Here is a 21,207-nt window from a genome sequence, read left to right as displayed (position 1 = left end):
GCCATAAAACACCTAATGCTTTACGCTGACCCTCACTGAGTCTAATGTGAATATTTAGATCAGGATATAATATTTCTTCCATATCTGGGGTTTTTTTTTGCTTTTCAAATTAATATGAAAAATTCAGTTAAGCAAAATAAGATACACTTTTAAAGTATTTTAAAATTCTACTTCATTACCTAACACAAAATCCTTTCCATTGGTGAAATTGAAACGGCTGATTTTCCCTATGGCCTCTCAGTTAAATAACAACCCTATCTGGCCCCCTTCAAGGTTGTCCTCCCCTTATTCTGAGTCAAGTGACCTCTGACCCCTTAGAGGGCAAAGACATGACTGATCCATTCTTGGTAAACTGCTAAACCCATTCCCTTCCCCCAAACAGGCATGACTACTTGGACATGTCAACAAATCCTTAAGGATGGAATGAAACAAAGCAAATCCAGTGGCTCATTAAAACAGGAGAAGAGGAAAATGCTACAAAATGTCAACTGGTAAATATTCACAGGATTACTAAACATTGTAGAAGTTCTCTAACAGGATTTTTTTTTTAAACCAAGTTTGTGTAATGCAATTTCATGAATTATGCAAATAAAGGTTTAGGCCGTTCACAGAGAAGCCCCGTGTTATGTTACTTTCATTGCACAGAACTGAGAACTGAACACATCAATCACAGAAGTCACAGGAGACGCTGCTGCATTCCTGCCTGCTGATGGCTCTGCTTAAACATTTACATTTCAGACAGTAAAAAATGCACACGGCTATTCTGCCGCACAGCGGAGCATTTACTTCCAACTGTGATTCTTTTGGAAAAAAAAAATCACACAATCTTTTTGTAACTATACTAGAGTTTACAAATAAAATTAGTTTGCTTTAAAGACAGTTAAATTAGGGATAATTTCAATATTTCTTGAAACTTACCTGCTTGACTGTTTTCTGAGTGAGCTATAAGAGTTGCCATCGCTGAATTTGGATTTAACCTATTGCCATACATATGGGATGGAGCTAGACTTAAGGAAGATCCAGACAGGGTATTCGCCTAAATGGAAAAAAAAAATACAAAGATAAATAACTTGTATTTTGACAGCTTTTACTAAGTTATTGCTTTTTTAGCTTTTTCAAACCAACCAGGTATTCTGCCCTCATTGATACAACAACTAACAAAGTAAATGACTGTCTGAAAAAGCATTAAGGACATTATGATTCCTAATGAAAGAGAGTAGACAGGTGGAATTTAATTCTACTTTCCCAAAATTATGGTTTTTAAAATGCTATTTGCAAGTTTTGTTTTGAGTAACACTTTTAAAATGAATGACATATGCAAGGTAGACAATGAATTCTACTGCTTCCAGTTAGAAAGTATGTAGGCAATGCCAGAACTTGGGGCATGGTGATCATGTGGTCCTCCGCCTAATTATTTAATCTTATTAAGGCATTTACAAAATAAGGGCAGGTAGACAACAGATGTCTCACAAATGCCTGGGTCCCTTACATCACAAGCTGACTGAGGAGGTCAAAAGGTCTCACTTCCAGCTCTACATTTAGCCTCACAGGCCATATTTCCTTTGCTTTACTCTGTCATTAGTAAAACCTGCACAGTATTTTGTTACTTCCTATTTTGATAGACTTAGAAGCCTGGTGGGGTTTTTTTTTTGTTTTGTTTTTATTTTAAAAGAAAGCAAACAGGCATCACAAGTATGTTTTCTATACAATACAGGGCTCGACGAATCACAGCTTTGCCCTGACCCCATATAAGGCACTGTATTTTTGGCAGCTGGCCAGCTCGACTTACTGAAGAGCTCGTCCAAAGTTTGTAATTCATTCATGTTGCTAACCACAATTCTGAAGGCCTCTACTGGGACTTGTGCCAAACAAGCGAAAATGAACCCTTAAACAGATGAAGCAAAGGAGGCTGGCCAAAGTCTTGCATAATCCAATGTAATAAAAATGCCTTCTTCACGGGGCTGCATGCTTTTTCCCTTTCGAAGAATACTACAGCCTTCAAATGCTACATTTGGAAAGAAAATCATCTCGTTCTCTCAAAAGAACAGGGTTGATACAAAATTCAAACAGGCACAAAATGCATGTTTGAAACAACTGATACCTAAAATAGAATCATTCTATATCGATATTTGAAAACAGGAAAAATAAGATATCGGAAAATGACTTCCAAGAACTGAAGTATTTCTTAATTTTAAAAAGTCAAACACGAGGTACATGAGGTAACTGTGCACTAGAGACCAAGACAACACAGTAGTTATTACAAACAAAATCATATAGGACTATCACCAGCCACTTCTGGAAGGAATCACACCCAGCCATTACATTCTGGCTCCTGGCCAACTTATTAAGTATGATAAATGAACCTTTATAATCCAAAAGAATGCTTTCAGTGATGAAGAATCCAGTCCACACTGTATACCTTAGAGTTCACAATTTCATGTAGCTTTAAGTTCAACCTGTCAATTCCTTGCTTCATTTGTCCTCTTAATTGAAGATTTGCATAAGAATCTATTAAGTTTACAATATAAGTCTTACTTAACAATCAATTAATAATCTCAAAAAGGATAAAAATTCCAAAAAGAACATTCTATTAGACATTAACAAATATTCCTGTAATACAAGTCAAACAGAACACAATTCTTAATGTATATTTCATAACTGAAAACACAGTCCAACCTGACTAGCTACTGCGAACTAGAATTAAAGCAATAAAGGCTTTGGGCAGTCAAAAGAGACGTTACAAAATACTTAGACAAAAGCTGGAGCACTAAGCTCTCACTCCTCTGAGATTATCTGTTTTTGCTTTGCGAGACAATTCTCTTAAGTTGGGTCTTCTGGTTAAAGAAAGGCTGTGCTACAGATAAGCACATAGACAGAAACAAGAAATGGCAAATGATGGCAAGGAAAGAAGAAAATCTAACAGGAGCCAGCACAAAAAGAGACAACAAAAACAGTCTGAGACAAGTAGAAGTAACCGAAAATAAAGTCTTATACATCTTAAGTCCCGAGAACAAGATTGTATTACAGCACAGGTTAATAAATGATATCACAGTGATGGTCCTAATCAAGAAAAAGGTTAAACTGCATAATATATTTTTAAAAGATTTCCATTAAAATGGCTAAAATTTTTAGATCACTGGTGATTAAAGGGGTTACAGCTGAGTTAAAAAAAATCACTATGGACAATCATTTGCTCTTCAACAGTTCCAGGTAGTTGAGGTTTTACTGTGTTATGAAATTCTACAGCTAGAAATGATCTGTTCAGAATATTAAAAAAAAAACTACAGATATTTTAAAATCATGACTACTAGAGGTTCATATATATGTATACATACATATATAGATGTATATAGATATTTAGATATATATCTAAATAATAACCTTTAAATAGATAATGTATCCCTGCTTTTTTAATTAAAGTGCTTTTTTAAAAAAATCATACTGTTTAACTGGAGAGCACAGCAATACATAACTTTTTGTCTCAGCACTTTCTACTTTAATCGACTTTGAGCTACTTGTCATTTTTTGACCAATAATTCTAAAATGTGCTGAAAAAGTTTTTAAGGAATTGCTAAGATAATATGAAGTTCCTGAAGACTTTGGACTGGAGTAGAAAAGGGTTTTTTTTTTTTTAAAGGGAGATACTCAAATCTTTGTGATGGAATAATGGACTAGTGGGAGCAGTAAGGAAAGGAGTAATAACAACAGTTCACATTTCTATAGCACTAAGGCGAGCAACTGCTAAAAAGCATTATGAAGAATTGAAAAAAAATAAGCATTAGGAAACAAAAAACTCATTAATAAACTGAAGATAAAGAAACATTAATGTGGAGTTACAAGGGATATGAACAATTTGGTACAAAAGATGCGAGTAAGAAATATTAAAAACCCAACAGACACATTTCTCTTGTATAGTGTCAGTTATAGTAAACTAAGAGCCTGAACAACTGTTTATCTAAGTCCCAGCCTAAAAGCAAACAGAAGAGCTAGCAGGCAAAGTTATGCCTAATAGCTAAATTGTTCCCAGGGCTTTCAGACCTACCTCACAGACAGCACTAGTTTCATAGAATCTTCAGTTTGTTCTACTTTAGCCCAGTCTTCACCTGGGTGGCAGCTTGGAACTAATTTTATCTACCATAAAGGTCAAAGTTGCACTAATAAATAAGAGAATGACTACACCAGGGGAGTCGGTAGATCTGGGTTCCAGTTCTGGTTCCTCTGTTTTGGAAGACACAGCTGCTTCTTAAACTGGACTATCCCTAATAGAGCTATCTATGCTTAATGTGGATTTTGGAAGGTGATAGGTTTCACATTTTAAATCACCAGCATCTTGAGAACTCACAATAAAGCTCTAATTCAGGAGTTCTTAACCTGGGGTCTGTGAAATTGAAATTGTTTTTAAAATAATTTTATAATTAATAATAATAATAAATAATAATTTTATAACTGTTTATATAACAGTTTATAACACAACTGGCTTCCTCTGCAATCCTATGTATCTTACTTTATGCATTTAAAAGCATTATTTTGAGGAGTTCATAACGTGTTTTCATAACTGCCAAAGGGATCCATGAAGGAAAAAAATGGTTAAGCATCCCTGCTCTAGTTTTGTTTTTACTATCTTCTTATCACTCTTAAGCTGGCAAAATTTATATACAGAGGATGGGAAGGGGAAATAGTTAAGGAAGACAGAGGGCTCTCCATTACCCTGCAAGCTGACGGGAAGATACAGTTCACTTACCAAGGAGCAATACTTTGGATCACACAGAATAATCCATAAATAATAAGAAAGGTAAGGAAAGAGTGGAATATGACATACCAAAACACAAAAGAAACCCAACTTGTACTCAAGGATAACATTCTGAACAGCTGAACATCTGCCTACATTTTAAAAAAGAAACACTTAACAAAATCAGTGACTACTAATCATACCCCAATGGGAAAGCAAAAAAAATAGTAGGAACAGGTAAACAAGATCTACAAGTAACCAAACACAGCTGCTTAGTGATCATTAAATCCAATAGACCCCGGTGATAAGAACTCCCTATGCGACAAGTTCTTTGCAAAAATGGATAGCACTTTTCCACTAGCAGATAGCTAATCCTACTATGCAAAGGGTTCTTCTCTACTTCACTGCCCAAAAAAAAATGAGGGAACAAAAAGAAGATATAACATGGAAAAGCTAAAGATATTTGTGTCAGTCAATAAACATGTACTAAGTAAGGGACTACTAGGTACTAGGCACTGTGCTTAAAAACAAGAAAGATAAGAGAGTTTCAGCCCTCAACTAACTCTCAGACTAACGGGGGAGACAACACGCAAACAACTATGTACCAACAAGCTACAGCAAAGATAAACAGGAAAGAATCCACCGAGGGGAGGTCCTGGTACTCAGAGGGATCCTATACAGAAAAGCCAGGAGGCAGAGATGAGAGGAGGGAGGGCATTCCAGGACTAAAGGACCACCCTGAATAAGAGGCTTTCTTGTTCAAGGAACAGCAAGGAGGCCAATGTCAATGGATCACAGTATGTGAGGGCTGAAGGTTGAGAAGCTAAGGAGTAAGAAGACTGGAAAAATAGGTACAGGTTTGCCACAGGTTATGCAGATCTTTGAATGCCAAACAGAGGATTTAATATTTGATCCTGAAGGGAGTCCCCAGAGGTCACTGAACAGGGGATTACATGATCAGAAGTCTGATATTTAGGAAGATCACTTTGACAGCTGAGGGGAAGACAGACTGGAATGGGAAGAGAAAGCAACTAGCAGACTACTTAATATAACAGGTGAAGCCTGCATGGCAAGGACAAAGGAAAAAAAGTGGGTCTATGGAAGTGATGTGATGAAGGTAAAATGGACAGGTCTTGATTAACGGGTTAGATATGGGGGGTGAGAGAGAGCTGAGTGTTAGATGATGACTCCTGAGTGACTGGTGGTACCCTCGACAGAAATAGGGAAGGATTGGAAGGGTTGAGGGATAAAGACAGGGTGTGCACTTGTGTGTTGCTATAATAGCCCACCTTTATTCAGCACTTAAAGGACATTCCTCACCACAGCTTCATGAGGTAGGATGACACAAATATCGGCATCACCATTTAGTAGATTATGAGATGAAGGTGGCTCAGAAATGTTAGGGGATTTAACCATTTTTCAAGACCTTTGTAGTTGGGCTCTGAATCAGATGTTTCCTGTCTCTAAGCAAGTGTCCTTTGAACTATATACCATAAGCTTCTCAGGGTGACAGATATATAAAGTGCATTATGCTTCTGTAGGCCACATGCCTACTATTGAAATCTTGGTACAATGGAGAGGAGAATAGTAATACCTAGGAAAGCAGGTAATTGATAAAGTATGAATTAAAGGTATAAACCAAATCTTCCAGTAGAGCCCCACCTCTCCCATATTTTAATTTTTTCCTGAACACACACACACACACACACACACACACACACACACACACACACACACCCCTGCTGCCAAGAGAGATGGCCTGAGTAAGTCAAGAGTAGAATTAATTTCCTTATGTCTTTTCTACCTTTCCCTTTCAAGGAATTGACAATACTCTGGGAACACAGTTTTTTAATATCTTCTTTTATAGATGAAGAAAACAGAAGAAAAGTTAAATAATTTGCTCAATGTCAGAATCCTTCCAGGGTCTAGAAGCCAGCTTCCATGAATACCACCACCATGCCTCTGTTCTGTGGCTGGAAAGAGCTTATAAGGAAAACTTGTGTGTTTGTCCTTCATTTCTAAAGAGGATCATGGCATCAGGGAAACGATGACATGACTTGTAGTTGACTTGGATTTGAGTGAGGGAGGGCTGTGCAAGGTCACCAGCCTCACTTTTTCCTCCAGAGCCATCTGGGTCCAGTGACCAGATATTCATCAGGATAACTGGAGATGACGTAGGATGCAATGAGAGACCCTGGCCCTTTTAGGCTAAGGCTAAGGAAAATTAATTGCTTTCTCTAAAGAATTAGGTTCTCTGCCCTAAAACCAGTGAGTCAGCTACTAAGAACTTAAATAATCCACTAAATTAATGTATGGTATTTTGTAAATTTAAACATTTTAAGCTGCTACAGAGTTTTGCTTTTTAAGTTTCAAAAATTCAGACTTTCAGAAAGGCAATTTAAGAGAAGGAATAGGAAGTTAATCACTTCTGACCCTGCAAAGCTTTTTAGTTCTGATACTAAATTCTACTACTTTGATTTTCATAATTCATTGGGAGCCTAATTAGGTGTAATTTCTGCTACACAAACATGAAGATCAATGCAGTAAAACTTTTCTGATTGCTATAAATAACTGAATTATCATGGCAGACTCAACACACATTTAGAAGGAACGTATTAGGTGACTGAGCCAAAACACTGATTTTCTTAAGCAAATCTGGATAAACTTACTATGTTAAATATACTTAAAGCTTAACAAGTCTTTTTGAAGGAGGTACACAAACTTGAAATAGAAGACATTAAAGAAATTAAGTTTGCTAAGTAGATTGGCACACCAGATCAAAAATATTGGCATGATTTAAAATATTTCAGTTTTAGCTTTTGCCCAACTGGTATTTCATTTCCAAAATTTTAAATCTTTGTTTACAGTCACATACATATGTTTCATGAAAAGTTTAACTATAATATAAACGAAATTATGAGAATTTGGGGATATTCTGTATGCCTTCTTCAGGGAGAAAGTCACATTAAATGAGACTACACCAAGCACTGAAGTCTTAAAACTGAATGTTGTTTTCTTTCCACTTGGGCTGATAAAGGTAGTAACAGAGAAAAGGTGTATATAATGAGGTTTGAAAGCACCTTAGGTATACCACAATTTCCCTTTTAGGAAAGTATTGTAGTAATGCATTATTTAGAGGTGAACCAGGAACTTCATACCATACTCATTGTAGAAACAGGCTGCAGCAAGCATTTATTAAAAATGTGTAATCATCCTGTCAATACACATTAAGGTCAAAGGATTCAAACAAGTTCTAAAATGCAGTACTTACTTTAAAAAACTGCAGTCTTTTTTCATCAAACCTTAATAACCAACTCACATATGTCTAAAAAAAATGAACTTCAGAAACCCTGCCAAAGATATTTCCTAAACTGAATCTTTTATTTTTTAAGAGAACACTCAATTCTCACAAGAACACAACTGCAATGTTCACCTTACCTACTTTCCAAAAACAAACACCTCCCCACCCCAGCCCCCCAGTCCCTCTAATGTGAGTCATTTAAAAATAGGAAACATAGGGAACATCTTGAAGAGTGTTAAGAAAAATGATTATTCATTTCCCTTGCAATACTCAGGTAATATTTCAAAGTAAAAACTAGTCTATTAAAAGAACAGGTGATTTTAAATGGCAACACTTTTATTCATAAATTTAGCAAATAAAACTTTTATGTGAGGTCAGAAGTTTTCATAGAAAATGTTCAAATAAAAAATGAGATGTTTCTGAAATACAATTACTGAAAAGCTCTATTCACTTATATATAAATTACACTACAAATGGCCCCTGAGAAACAAGAACACATGTGACAATCCACAATCCTACCCATTCCCTTGTTCTTTTCAGGTTTGATACTCTGAAATATTTTCTGCTAACAGGCCCCATTTCTGTCTGTTTCAGCTCCCCACCAGTAAGGTTTTAATACTCAGCGTGTGATGAGAGATGAAACCAAGTGTGAACAACTTTCAGGTCCCATGAGTAGGCTGACTGTTGAAGCTGTCAGGTTCAATTGCATCATTCCACATTATTCAATGCCCCAAACTGCTCCCTAATTGTTAGGGGCTTAACATATTCAAAACCATTGTTTAGGCTAATGCTGAAATGCCCACAGTTGAGTTTCCATAAAGAAGGGGGAGGGATTTAATTGTAGTTAAACCATTACTGAACTCCTTCATTCATGATAGGACAACAGGAAGGGGTCTAACAACCAATTCCAGAACAGATTCTTAATCAGTTTATTTCTAATCAGCACACCTCTTTACTTTTAATTTTTAAGTCAATGCTAATACTTCAGTACTATAATGTTTTGGCAAACTTTATAATATTTAGCAGTGGATATGGAAAGTAAGACTCATTCCTTTGTTTTCCTAATACCAAGGTTCCAGTCTTTAAAAGAAGAGATAGGTTATCTTAACAATAGCGAAGGAATTGCGTATTATTCTTTCCTTGAACTGATCAAATATTTTCTACAAGTGAAGTCAGAATTACAGGTACATACGGGTAATCTGCAATAAATGTAAAAACATAGTACATGAAAACAGGAAATAAGAATAATTTTAAACTTACCTTCAATTTTAAATTTACCTTCAAGAAGCCAGATGTTTAAAAAGTTAATAGAGAAATGTATGTGTTAAGAGTTAGAGCTAAAATGTACTTTGAGCAAACTATTTCCCTGTTAGAAGGCCTTCAGAAGTTAACATCCTCAGAAAGCTAACTATCTTAACTTTAACAATCCATTTATAAAAAAGTTAATGTGTTGGTACTGTCAGGTTTTTTCAAATCAACACAAAATAGAAGTAAAATTAGAAGTTAATCAGATCACTGATAGCACTATCATGTGTTTATTTTTTAATTTGAAAATACTTTCTTTTAAAAGGATAATTCTGATTCTGTATGTAGAAATTCTGGTTTTGTTTCACACCTGTGGGATCTTTGGAACAAAAATAAAAAATATCTTAATTTGCTTGTGATAAAAAAAATCTGACAAATAGATAAAAAAAGGGGGGGGGGGAGAATATTCTTATTTTCCTAATAGGCTGTTTCTGAGAACTCAATATCATCCATTTACACTATGTCAACTAAGTTATTGCTTAGAGCAATAATTAACAACATTATACCCAAGAGAAGTGAAACAAAATAATCTAGCACTGTTTCCCTTTCAAAGTTGTTTGCTTAGAATAGCATTATTCTTAATGATGGAGTTATTTTTTTGTAATTTCAGCATATTTATATATTACCAAAATTACCCTTAAAAATGTCCTGTTAGTAAAAATTATGATAAATACATCCCAAGATTATATACATTTTATCAAAATTTAAAACACTTCAATCAGTAAAGAAACCTCAATAAATATAGGATTAAATCGTTCCTTGATTCACTTTATTTAAAAATAAAATGGCATAAACAGATAAATCAATCCAATACTTAATAAAACATAAAATATACAAAGAACATGTAGTAAAAGTCTCACTGTAAACTCAAGAAGATTAAGAACCAAAAATTCTACCATAAAAACTCTCTTTGATGCCTATGTCTACTAAGCATCGGGTAAATCTCTAAACTTCCTTCATTCAAAATACTTTTAAACATGGGAAACCTAACTTCTTTGTTTTAACAATAACATAGAGCAGATAGGTAATACGGGTTACTTAAGCATAAATACAAATTACCTATATGCAGATATCAAGATTCTAGCCAAAAGCAAAACCCAGAAAAGGATTCTTATAGAAGCATAAAAAATTAAATTGTCTTAAATTCTTTAATTTTTTTAAAGCCCTTCAAACAAAAGCACTTGCATGCTCCCCAAGATAGACAAGAATGAATATAACTGGAAAACACAGTGGGATTTGAAAGGCAAAATGAAAAATTAATGGCACACCTACAGAAACTAATTTATACCTCTGCCCACTGTACAACAAGGGCAGATCAAATCATTAAAAAACACAAAGATAGAAGCTGCTCTATCTTCCAATGATATGAAACTGTAATTGTTATAATTGTAACTATATTAGTGGTTTACTAATAATGTAATGAAGTTGCATCGTCTTAAATTAGTCACTAATTAAAGTTTAAATGTTTAAAAAACAAGTATAACAAATATATTTAACATTTGAGTTTTGAAACTGGGCTGCCAAACAGTTAAGAGCCATGATATCTTCTTTTTCTTGAATTCTTTCACATTTGGTCATCAGATTCAAGAACTGTTCCCATCTTTACAAGGCCTCCTCATCTCTTTTCCTGGTAAAGGTCCCTGAAGCACCAATCATTCTAGCCTATTTAAATTCCACTGGCCACTCCCCCCTACTTTCCCTCCCCTAAGCAGTTTGCCCACTAAGATTTCTAATAGTGGCAAAGATGCCAAACAGAGGCTTGTCTGTTTTTCTTTAAACCAAATGCACAAAGATCAAGAATGACCTCTGAATTTCTAACCTGCTGGCATCAGGCCAGCCACTACGTATTACTGCCCTCATTAAGCAATAAAAATGTAAGGAAACAGTATTTAAATTTAACAAGTTTTTCATAAACAAACAAAAAACATTTGCAATAGTGTCATGATCATCTACTGGGGGAATATTCCAGAATTATTTTTGGATGCCATTCATTTATTTTCCTTTATCTGCTTACAGAATGTATTAATATCTTCATCCCAAGTAATTTACGCTTAATGAATTCCCATATAAAACGAAACACGTAAGAATTATGTGGACTGAAGTTTATTATACACTATATTCTTTTTAAAAGTTGGATGAGAAATAAAGTTTGTAGCTTTCAACTTTCACCACCCACTGCATCCAAAATCTTAAAATAACTCCTAAACATTCACTTCCTTCTAAATATTTCTGTATCCTTACATACAGAAAGAAACTAAAAAATTTCACATTTTCCACATTCCACACCGTTATTATTGTCTCAGGCGGCTAAATTGAAGTAGCATTACACTCAGTTCAACTCAGGGGTCAATGTGCCTCAGTTGCCTGGAGACTGATGGTTGCTACAGCAGCACCAGATAAGCCGGGCTAAATAAGCTTCGGCAAGAAGGCAGGAAGCATTTGCTGGTGGGCGAACAGAGATGCAGCTGTCTCAGCATGCAGCGCTGTAAAAAATCATGCAACTGCCTTTCAGCCTAGCCGGGTGATCATATTTATAACAGACCAATCTTACTGGAATTAGACAAGGGGAGAAACAGTAAAGATTTTAATTTGAAAGAATCCTGGATTACCAGCAACTAAGATTTCTTTGTTCTTCTATTTGAGTCACATGTTACACGGAATTTTCCCTCTGGCTGTAAATTCCTCTTCACTGCCTCTTTCCCCCATCCCCCAAACCCACAACCATAATGAATGAGGAGAGATGAGATTTTTGCTTAATTCAGCCTAGAAGTAACCAGAGAGTAATTAAAACAGACTTTATGTAAAGAATGAAATGAGAGAAATGCACTTTGCAAATGCTCATGTGAGACTTTGTCCAATGATAAAAAAAGATATCAACAGAGAACTCTTCACTTAATTAAAAGAAATAAAACTACTTATAAGAGTAGTTCCTTCATTTATCCTTTTACTCTAACTGGGAACCCTATTACTTGGGGTGACCTAATCTTGCTACTCAAAGAGGATAAACAGGGGGGAAAAATCCCTAGGCAAAACCGGTCAAGCTCTCTTGAGTCGGCTTAAAGAGAGTCACTTCAATAACTATCTTTCACTTTCCGAGTTTATGCAGCAGACAGTGGGGAATCTTGAGTACAAACGAGTTGGTCATAAAGTGGCGATAGTCTAAATGGCCAAATAGCACATACATGTTTGCTTTTCTGCCCCATTCCGTGTTGTGATACACATCACACAAAGAAGGCTGTGTCAGCTAAAGGGCAGTATCAAACAGTTCTTTAAGTTATATGCATGTGTGTGTTGTGAAGGGACTATGTAATTGACAATTAGTAATCACAACAACAAAGATTTACAGCCTCTTCTTTTCCTTTATATAATTACACAATTATCATAACTGTTAGAATAAGAAACTCTAAGGGATCTCAAGCATAAAGAACATAACCACTAGAGCTGAGATTTGCCTATACATCAAATTTTAACATGTGCAGTACTATGAATAGCACCATGGGATTCTCAAAAAATGTGTACCTCTAAGAACTTCGTGATCACAAGGAACAAAATATGTACAAAACTAATAAAATTCCAAAAAACATTTACTGGTAAGATTTGTAAGACAACTTAAACATGTAACTGTATATAAGCATTTGTATCAAAGTGACAACACAATCGTTTCAATTTCTATCTAGTGAAATTTAAAGTCATATCATGAAGAGAGATAAGTAAATAATTATATTTCATCCAGAAGAAAATATCTTTGGAGTTCTCTTATCCATCCCTAAATTAATCTGAACAGGACTAGTTTCATGTAAATTTAACATTCAGCTACTACCTATGGAGTCTTGGACAACTGTTCCCTAACTCTCAGAGTCTCTGTTTTCTCATCAGTAAAATGTGGATAAAAAGTGCACTACTCTACCTGGAGAAGCTGTGTTGAGGAAAGAGCACCTACTTTATCAACACAGAAATGCTTTCACTCACTATCAACAACTGCATAACTAAATTAATATTATTTATTAATGTACATATTGGTGTCTAAGAATACCTGTGATCTTAACAATTCAAACATGTTAGCATTTATCAACAACAAAAACAACCAAAAACCAAATCCCAAGACTCAGCACATAGTGAACATCACAGTTTCCTGAAGGTTTCTGCAACATCAGGTGCTTAATAAATGCTTGTTGATTAGTAATATGAAAAATAGTAACACCAAACAGCTAGATCTTCACTGTTTCCGTTTTAGATTATGTATTATGGAATTTAAGAAATGATGTTGCTCCTACTATATGCAACAAGATAAATTCTGGTATCATAGATGCTAACTTTATAAAGTTGCCCAAAGCCCAGAGAAATAACATGAGAAGCTGTGGTCACAGAGTAAGTATCAGAGGCAGAATCTGTACCTCCTTGTGGACACCAAAAGCCCAGCACTCTATCTGTAAGCAAAAATGCCTAGTGGGACTTGGCATTACCACTAGAAAATTATCTACCTGAAATACCTAACATGGGAATTGTTCATATTTTTGCTTTTAAGTGTTCATAACCAGCCTACATTTACTCTTTACAGGAAATACCCAAGAACTCCACCCATACAGCAGAGGCAGAAACATCCACTTACTGGGACTTCCTGGAAGACATGATAAAGAGAGTGTAGGAGAGAAAGATGATAGAAGTAGGAAAAAAGGAAGGTAGGTCAGTCCAGCTACCTTACTATCTACCTACACATTTTACCAATCTGATATTCATTTGAATTAATACAAGTCTATTCTAAAATATATGCAGAGCCATCAAATACTAGCGTAATAACAGCTGACATTTATCTACACATTAAAAAACCTAAATTATCTCATTTGAGCCTCTCCACAGCCCTCTGAGGTATTGTTTTGTTGATAGCAATTTACAGATGAAGAAATTAAGTATCAAGGTTAAGTGACTTTGCCATGGTCTTACTGCTAGTATCAGAGATAGGATGCTAACTAACTCTTAAACCCAATGGTGTCTCTCATGAATATGAACTATTTAATCAGGTAGTCAAAACTACACCTAACAATCAAAGCTGCATTCTTCAAAAGTATCATTTGACTTAACAGGGGAAGACTAGAAATTTTGGACATGCCCAATGAATAAAGGGCTATGGATTATCATGGGACATAATGAAAGCTTCTGGTATGTGAAGGACAAGGATCAGGTTAGAAAGGACTTCAAAAGAGGAAACAACAAAGAAAAAATTTTGCTTAGGTTAAAGAATTAAAAACAAAAACAAAATAAAGAGGTAGTTCTCTATGCTTAAGGGGCTGATGATCTCTCTTCCTTCAGAAAGGGGTGATAGGATCATTATCTAGTTGCTCCCTCTCCCCCAATGCTGGCTTCTTCCCTGAAAGGCAAAGAAGCTATCCTGGGGACTAGATTAGTAGGCACAGAAGGCTAAGGGTCAATCATTGCCTAGGCTGACAAAGTTTCCTGGTAGCCTCTGGCTGTGCTGACATGACGTCCTGATCATTTAAAAGCATAAAAAAAGCTCAATCACATGGAGTCTGGCCCTTTCCAACTTGCAGGATGTCCCCAGACACTAGGAGTTCCTACATCCTGAACTGACCAGTTAAGGAGGTGGAAGAGGCAAGGGGATAGGGGATAGATAGGGCCTGTGTCTATTATGGCTAAATTCCATTCCATGCTATGACTAAGTAAACACTCTTTCTGTTAACTGCTAAATGACCTAGCAGTATCTCATTTTCTACCAATACTTATATAGTGCAGTAAGATTTGCAAAATTCTTGGCAAATATTATCTCTTTTAATTATCACAGCACTGGAAGGTAGGTACTTTTATTATCTCCATTTTACAAAGGAGAAAACAGAGGTTAAATAACTTCCCCAGGGTCACAAAACTGGTAAGCATCTGGGGATGGATTTGAACTCAAGTCTTATTATTACAGGTCCAGTGCTCTGTCTACTGTACCTCCTAACTGCCTTGCCAGGGGATGTGTCAGAGTTGGACCTACTGATTTGGACCATTACTCCTTCCTTTATGATACAATGGAATATTACTCAACAATATTTCCCTGGGACATCTATATATCTATAAGTCAACCTACTTATGCCTAGAGCCCAAGATAAGAGGATTAATTTGGAAGACTACCAACTCTGTGTTTTCCCAATGTAGTTCTGTCTCCTTTGTCTAGTCTTGTCGCTCTGTGAATGCCCCCCCTCCCCAAACCAACTAAGAGAAAAGACTGGAAGGTGTTGTAAAATAAAGAGGAAAAGATGTGCTTTATTAGGGTAGGGGAAGAAGGGAGGAGGGAAGTGGACTAGAGTCATGCGACTTCTACCAAACCTTTTCCTCTCACCTCATTATAGGAAAGATCTTTAAAAATATCCCCTAAAAATGATAGGACTCTTTTGGACAATCATTTTTATAGGAGACAGTTCTTGATCAAAGGGTGGGACCAGATGACCCTGAAAGGTCTAATATTTATCATTCTTTTAAAAAGGTAATTGACAAAGCTACCATGACTAATGATATTAATCATGAAACATCACTTCTAATATTTTTAAATAATTAAACCTAACACATCTCTGAACATTCTGTACCTTCCATCTGAACTAAATTTGCCTTCTTGCAACCTATCACATTTAAACTTTTTTTCTATCCTCACTCAAACACTAAATAGTATGTCTTTTTCTTTTTTTGCTTTTTGGAGGGCAATTGGGGTTAAGTGACTTGCCCAAGGTCACATGGCTAGTTTTTGTGTTAAGTGTGTGAGGCCAGGTTTGAACTCAGGTCCTCCTGACTCCAGGGCTGTGCTCTATTCACTGCACCACCTAGTTGCCCCTGAATAGTATTTCTTTTGCAAATATTTCTTAAGCATTTATTTTTTGAAAAGCATTGTGCTGGACATGAGGATGGCACAATTACAGTCTCCCTTTATGTTGCAACAGAATCTTCAAGAATCATGCCCTGAGCCATCCACACTAAAAACCAACTAGTAAAATAAAAAGCTTAGTATTTTCACACTCAAGTAACTATTTTATTTATCTGAATATCTTCATTGTTTTTTTTTTCAAATAAATCTTGCCTTTTCTCTCCAATTAAATTCTAAGCTCCTGAAGAGCAGTAACATGCCTAATCATGCCAACAAAATTTACATTCACTGCATAATATCTCAAACAAGCATCCTCAATTAAGATATCTCAGACCTTTAGATAAAGCTAATTCTAGAATTACCTTTGAAGAGTACAAATGAATAACCCAGATGTAAAATCTACAAAATCCCCACATAATAGAAACCGACAAGATTCAAAACCACAAATGTGGTGAGCTAATAAGAATGTGAATATCAACAGCCAAATGGCTATTTTATCCATTCATGAAATTCTGCATGATTTTAGGCTAGGAAAAAAATAAAAACATCAGTCAATTAACAAATAATTCTTTAGTGACTACCATGTTCCAGGAATTGTACGAGAGATTCCTTAAAAAAAAAAAAAAAAGGATTTGTTCTATAAAACTTGGACTTGGTCAAAATGCTAGGAGTAACCAACCTAAAAGGCCGCAATGTGGCCTCCAGGCCACAGGTTCCTCACTTGTCGGCTAGACAATGGAAATATAGACAAAAATGATGTCTGTGCTCTTAAGAAGCTTATCGAGGAAAACATGCTACTACGTATATGTGTACATGCATGTGTACATGTTTGTACATGGATACAGAGTGAACACAAAATAAACACAAGGTAGTTTATGGAAATTTATTATAACTTGGGGGTCAGCAAAGGCTTCACATGGAAGGTGATGCTTGAACTGTGACCCTGAAGAAAGAGGAGTATAGGAGGTGTAAGTGAGGAAGCAGTGCACTGCAGCTGTTGGAAACGGACAATGTGAAGGGAAATGGAACAAGAAGGCTGCTGCGACTGGCCAGGAGTGACGTAGTAGAAGGCTGGAAAGGCCAACTGGGGCTAGGTGACCAAGAGCTTTACAGACCAAAAAGACGGGTTTATGTTAATGAGGAGCAGAGTGAAGCGATCAAAACTACCAGAAGAAAAGCATTCTGGCAGCAGTGTGGAAATATGTGAGACGTGAGGCAGGGCAACCAACCAGGAGGACACTGCCACGGTGCTGCTGAAAGCTGATGAGGACTTTACCTAGCATGAAAGGTGTGACAACCAACCATTCAAACAAGGGGCAGGTGGGTTCCTGGGACACAAGAACAAAGAACAAAACAATCCCTACTTGCAAAGAGCTTCCATTCTAATGGAGGAAAACAAGTACATACATTAATATACACAATATAAAGAAAAACTGGATACAAATACATGCAAAGTAGTTAGTCTGGGAGGGCAGATCGGGAGAGGAGGGAAAGCATTACAGACACAGTGATGAGTCACCAAAGGCACAGAGAGGGCAGATGCAGTGTTGTGTGTGAGAAACACAGGAGGCCAGTATAGCTGTCTCTAAAATGGGGGGAAGGACAGCAGGACTTGACTATATAGGGCTTTAAAAGTTAAACAGAGGTTACATTTCATCCTAGAGATAACAGGAAGACAATGGAGTTGACCAAGTAAAGGAATGGCACAATCAGATGTGCACTTAGGAGAATTACTTTGGCAACAGTAAGTAGAGGAGCTGGAATAGAGAGAACCTGAAGGCAAGGAGAACAATTAGGAATTTGTTGCAATAATTCAGGAAAGTGGTGATGAGGGCCTGAATTTAAATGGTAGCTGCTTAAATGGTGAGAAGGGGTCAGATACAAGAGTTGTTGTGAAGGCAAAAGGGCAAGCTATGGCAACTGATTAGCTACAGAGGGTGGAAGAGTTCAAGAAAATGCTGAAGTTACTTGGGAGATTGGAAGGATGGTAGTATCTTCAATAGAAATAGGGAAGACAGAAAAGAAGGAAGAGAGAGATGGATGGAAGGGGAAAAAAGAAAGGGAGGGAGGAAGGATTTTTCAAGGGTCTACACTATGCTGTTTGGACCTCACAACAACCCCAGAGGGAAGTGTTATTATTATCCCCATTTTACAACGTGAAAGATCTAGAAGTTAAGTGACTTGCCTAGGGTCACATAGCTAAAAACTACCTGAGAACTCATTTGAACTAAGGTCTCAGTGACTGCTGGCCCAGCACTCTATCCACTACAGAAGCTGGCAACAGTTTGAGAGAAAGATATTGAGTTCTCTGCTCTTTCCAACAAGACGAATGAAAGAGATCTGCAAGACTCTAGCTTGAAATGTCCAGTAGGTAGGTGATGATTCATGACTAAAGCTAAAAGTAAAACCATGGGCTGCATATTATAGTTCTAGGAGTCACCTACACAGAGACAATAGTTAAATCCACAGGACCTGGTGATATTGCCAACAGAAAACAGAGAGGAAGGAGAGAAGAGGCTCTAGTTCTGGAGGAAAAGACAAGAGGGCAATATAAATCATGAATCAGACATGGAAAATAAGTGAGGTCAGACTGGTGGGAAGGAAACCAGGAGAGATACATATCATGAAAACCAGAGAGAGAAAAGTGGCCAAGAGAAGAAGAAAGTGATCGGAAGGACCAAATGCACTGTGGAGGTGGGAAGCCAGAGCACAAAAGGTACAAATCACAATATTTAACAGTTGACTGCATATGTGGGCAAGTAAGAGTGAGGAGTTGAGATTACAAGGTTGGGAGCCTTGAAGGATAGCATTGCTGTCAGATGAAAAAGAGAGTGGGGGGAGAAGGGGCAATACAGCAGAACTAAAGATAATACATTTTGTGACATACTGAATTTGAAAAGTTTTTTGGATAACTAGTGTAAGCTGTCCGATAGGCAGCTGACAATGTGGGACTGGAGTTCAATGAGAGAGATGGAAACTGGATATACAGACATAAGAAGTCATTAAGTGACTTTTCACTAAGTGGAAAAAAAAAAAAACAACAAAAAGATGAACATCCAAGGCAGAGCCCTGGGGTAAAACCACATTGAGGGAATGTGATAAGGATCACACGAGGCAGTAAAAGAGACTGAGAGTAGTCAGACAGCAAAGAGGAGACCTAGAAAAGAGTAAGTCACAAAAACAAACAACAAACCCACACAAACAAAGGAGAGGAGTCAGGAGAAGAGAGTAATCAATAAGCACTGAGAAAAGGTCATCAATAAGACTTGGCAATTAAGAGATTACTAAATAAGCTTGGAGAGAGCAGCTGAGTGATGAATTTTGAAGCTAAATTTCAAAGGGTTGAGAAGAGGAAATAAAAGCCATGAATCTAGACTTTTTATGGGAGTTTGGCTGAGAAAGGAAGGAGAAATATAGAACAGCTTGAGGGGAAAACTGGATTTAGTGAAAAAAGATTTTAAGGGAAAAGAGACTCTCCAATGTTTGTAGGCAGCAGGATGAAAATCAGTAGATAAGGAGAGCTTGAAGATAGAAGAAGTGATTGAGAGGGCAATCTGTTGGAGAAGACAGGAAGTAAAAGAATCAAGGGCAGGAGTGGAAATTTTGTTTTGCTGAGGAAAAGTTACACATCATAAACTGAGAGAGGGTAAAAGAGGAAAAAATGAAAGAAATTCATAAGGGGGTCTGAGATGAAATGAAGGAGTAGAGAAGGGAATTCATTTTCAATGTCCTTGATCTTAGTAAAGAGGCAAGATCCTCAACTAAGATAGTAAAGGTAACAAATGTATATTAATTACTATGTTTCTGGTATTGTGCTAAGCACCAAGAACACAAATACAAGCAGAAAAATAATTCCTGCCCTCAAGAAACTTACATTCTAGTGTTGGAAAGGCAACACATAAAAGGGAACTAAAAATCGGGGTAGGGAAAAGGTGCAGGTACCAGAGGTTGGAGGGGGGAGGTGTTTGGGAGAAGGACTGTATGTAGACAAAGTCTGGGAGTCAAGAAGGACAGCCTGGAGAAGACTGAAGACATGGCTGGTCTGGTCTACCTCCTTAAAATGGAGGTTCTGGGAGAAATCAGTCAATTGGAGGAAGAGGTCACAGAGAAAATATAAAGTCCAAGGGTGGAAGGAACTTTCCAGGATGAAGAGTTTTAAGAATCAGGAGAGTCAAGAGGAGAGGGAAGTTTGAGAAGAGAAAAGGTTTGGAAAAATGTATGTGTGAATTGGAAAAGGGACTGATTAAAGGGTAGTGAAAGGACTGCTCCGCTGCAGGAAGGGTCTAGTTAAAGAGAGATAACATAATTTTTTATTGACCTAGTCAACTTGGTTGTATGACTCTCCTAGTTCTGTTTGTTCAGCAGTATATGAGAAGCAGCAGGAAGAGATGTTGACAGTAATCCAGTATTGGGATTTTTAGCATGGCGTGAATGATGTCAGGGTAAGAGTACAAAGCATTTGAGAGTAAAAGAAATTTTACACCGATAGGGCTGAGACTGGGAAGAATGGCCAGTGAAGTCTTCAGAGAAGACTACTGAAGGCTGAAAGGCCAGCAGGTGCTGAGATCGAAGAATAAGTTTAAGATAGTTCTGTAAAATGGGTGAGATGGAATGAAGAGACATTAGAACATAGATTTAAGTAATATTTGTAAATCACTTAGCACAGTGCCTAGTACATAGAAGGGATTTAATGATTATTCCCAAGTGTGGTTCTGGTACAGTGGAGGTCTGGGTCATGGGATAGGAGAAGAATAAACAACTAAAAATTTAGGATGTTTCAGAAGCATTAACATGTATAATAAACTTCCCAATTATAAGGGCAGGAAATGGGAAGGAATAAAACAGTGAGTCAATTACTGAACTCCTCAAGAAATGGTAGAGAACAGACAGGATGGCTTATACAAGAAACAGGAAAATTTTAAAAAGATAAGCAAAGGTAAAAGGTAGCAAAGGGACTCTGGAAGAGGCAGCAGGGCACAAAGAACATTCTGACTCCCATTCAAGGACTTCAAATAAAGG

At 36.8% G+C, this 21,207-nt stretch overlaps 1 protein-coding gene across 1 annotated transcript in view; it reads right to left on the bottom strand.

Annotated features, from left to right (window-relative positions):
* The window catches only part of MLLT10 (MLLT10 histone lysine methyltransferase DOT1L cofactor), a 235,757-nt gene that overhangs the window by 14,689 nt on the left and 199,861 nt on the right, over nt 1-21,207 (bottom strand). Inside the window, exon 13 of the mRNA XM_069086119.1 lies at nt 919-1,036. Within this exon, the coding sequence (XP_068942220.1) occupies nt 919-1,036 (118 nt within the window). The remainder of the gene's footprint in view (nt 1-918; nt 1,037-21,207) is intronic.

This window comes from Petaurus breviceps, unplaced genomic scaffold, assembly GCF_028583685.1.
Source record: "Petaurus breviceps papuanus isolate PSGF00001 unplaced genomic scaffold, PetGlider_PUasm1.0 178, whole genome shotgun sequence".
In the NCBI taxonomy this organism is placed as follows: Eukaryota; Metazoa; Chordata; class Mammalia; order Diprotodontia; family Petauridae; genus Petaurus; species Petaurus breviceps.
This window is presented reverse-complemented; position numbering and strand designations above follow the sequence as displayed.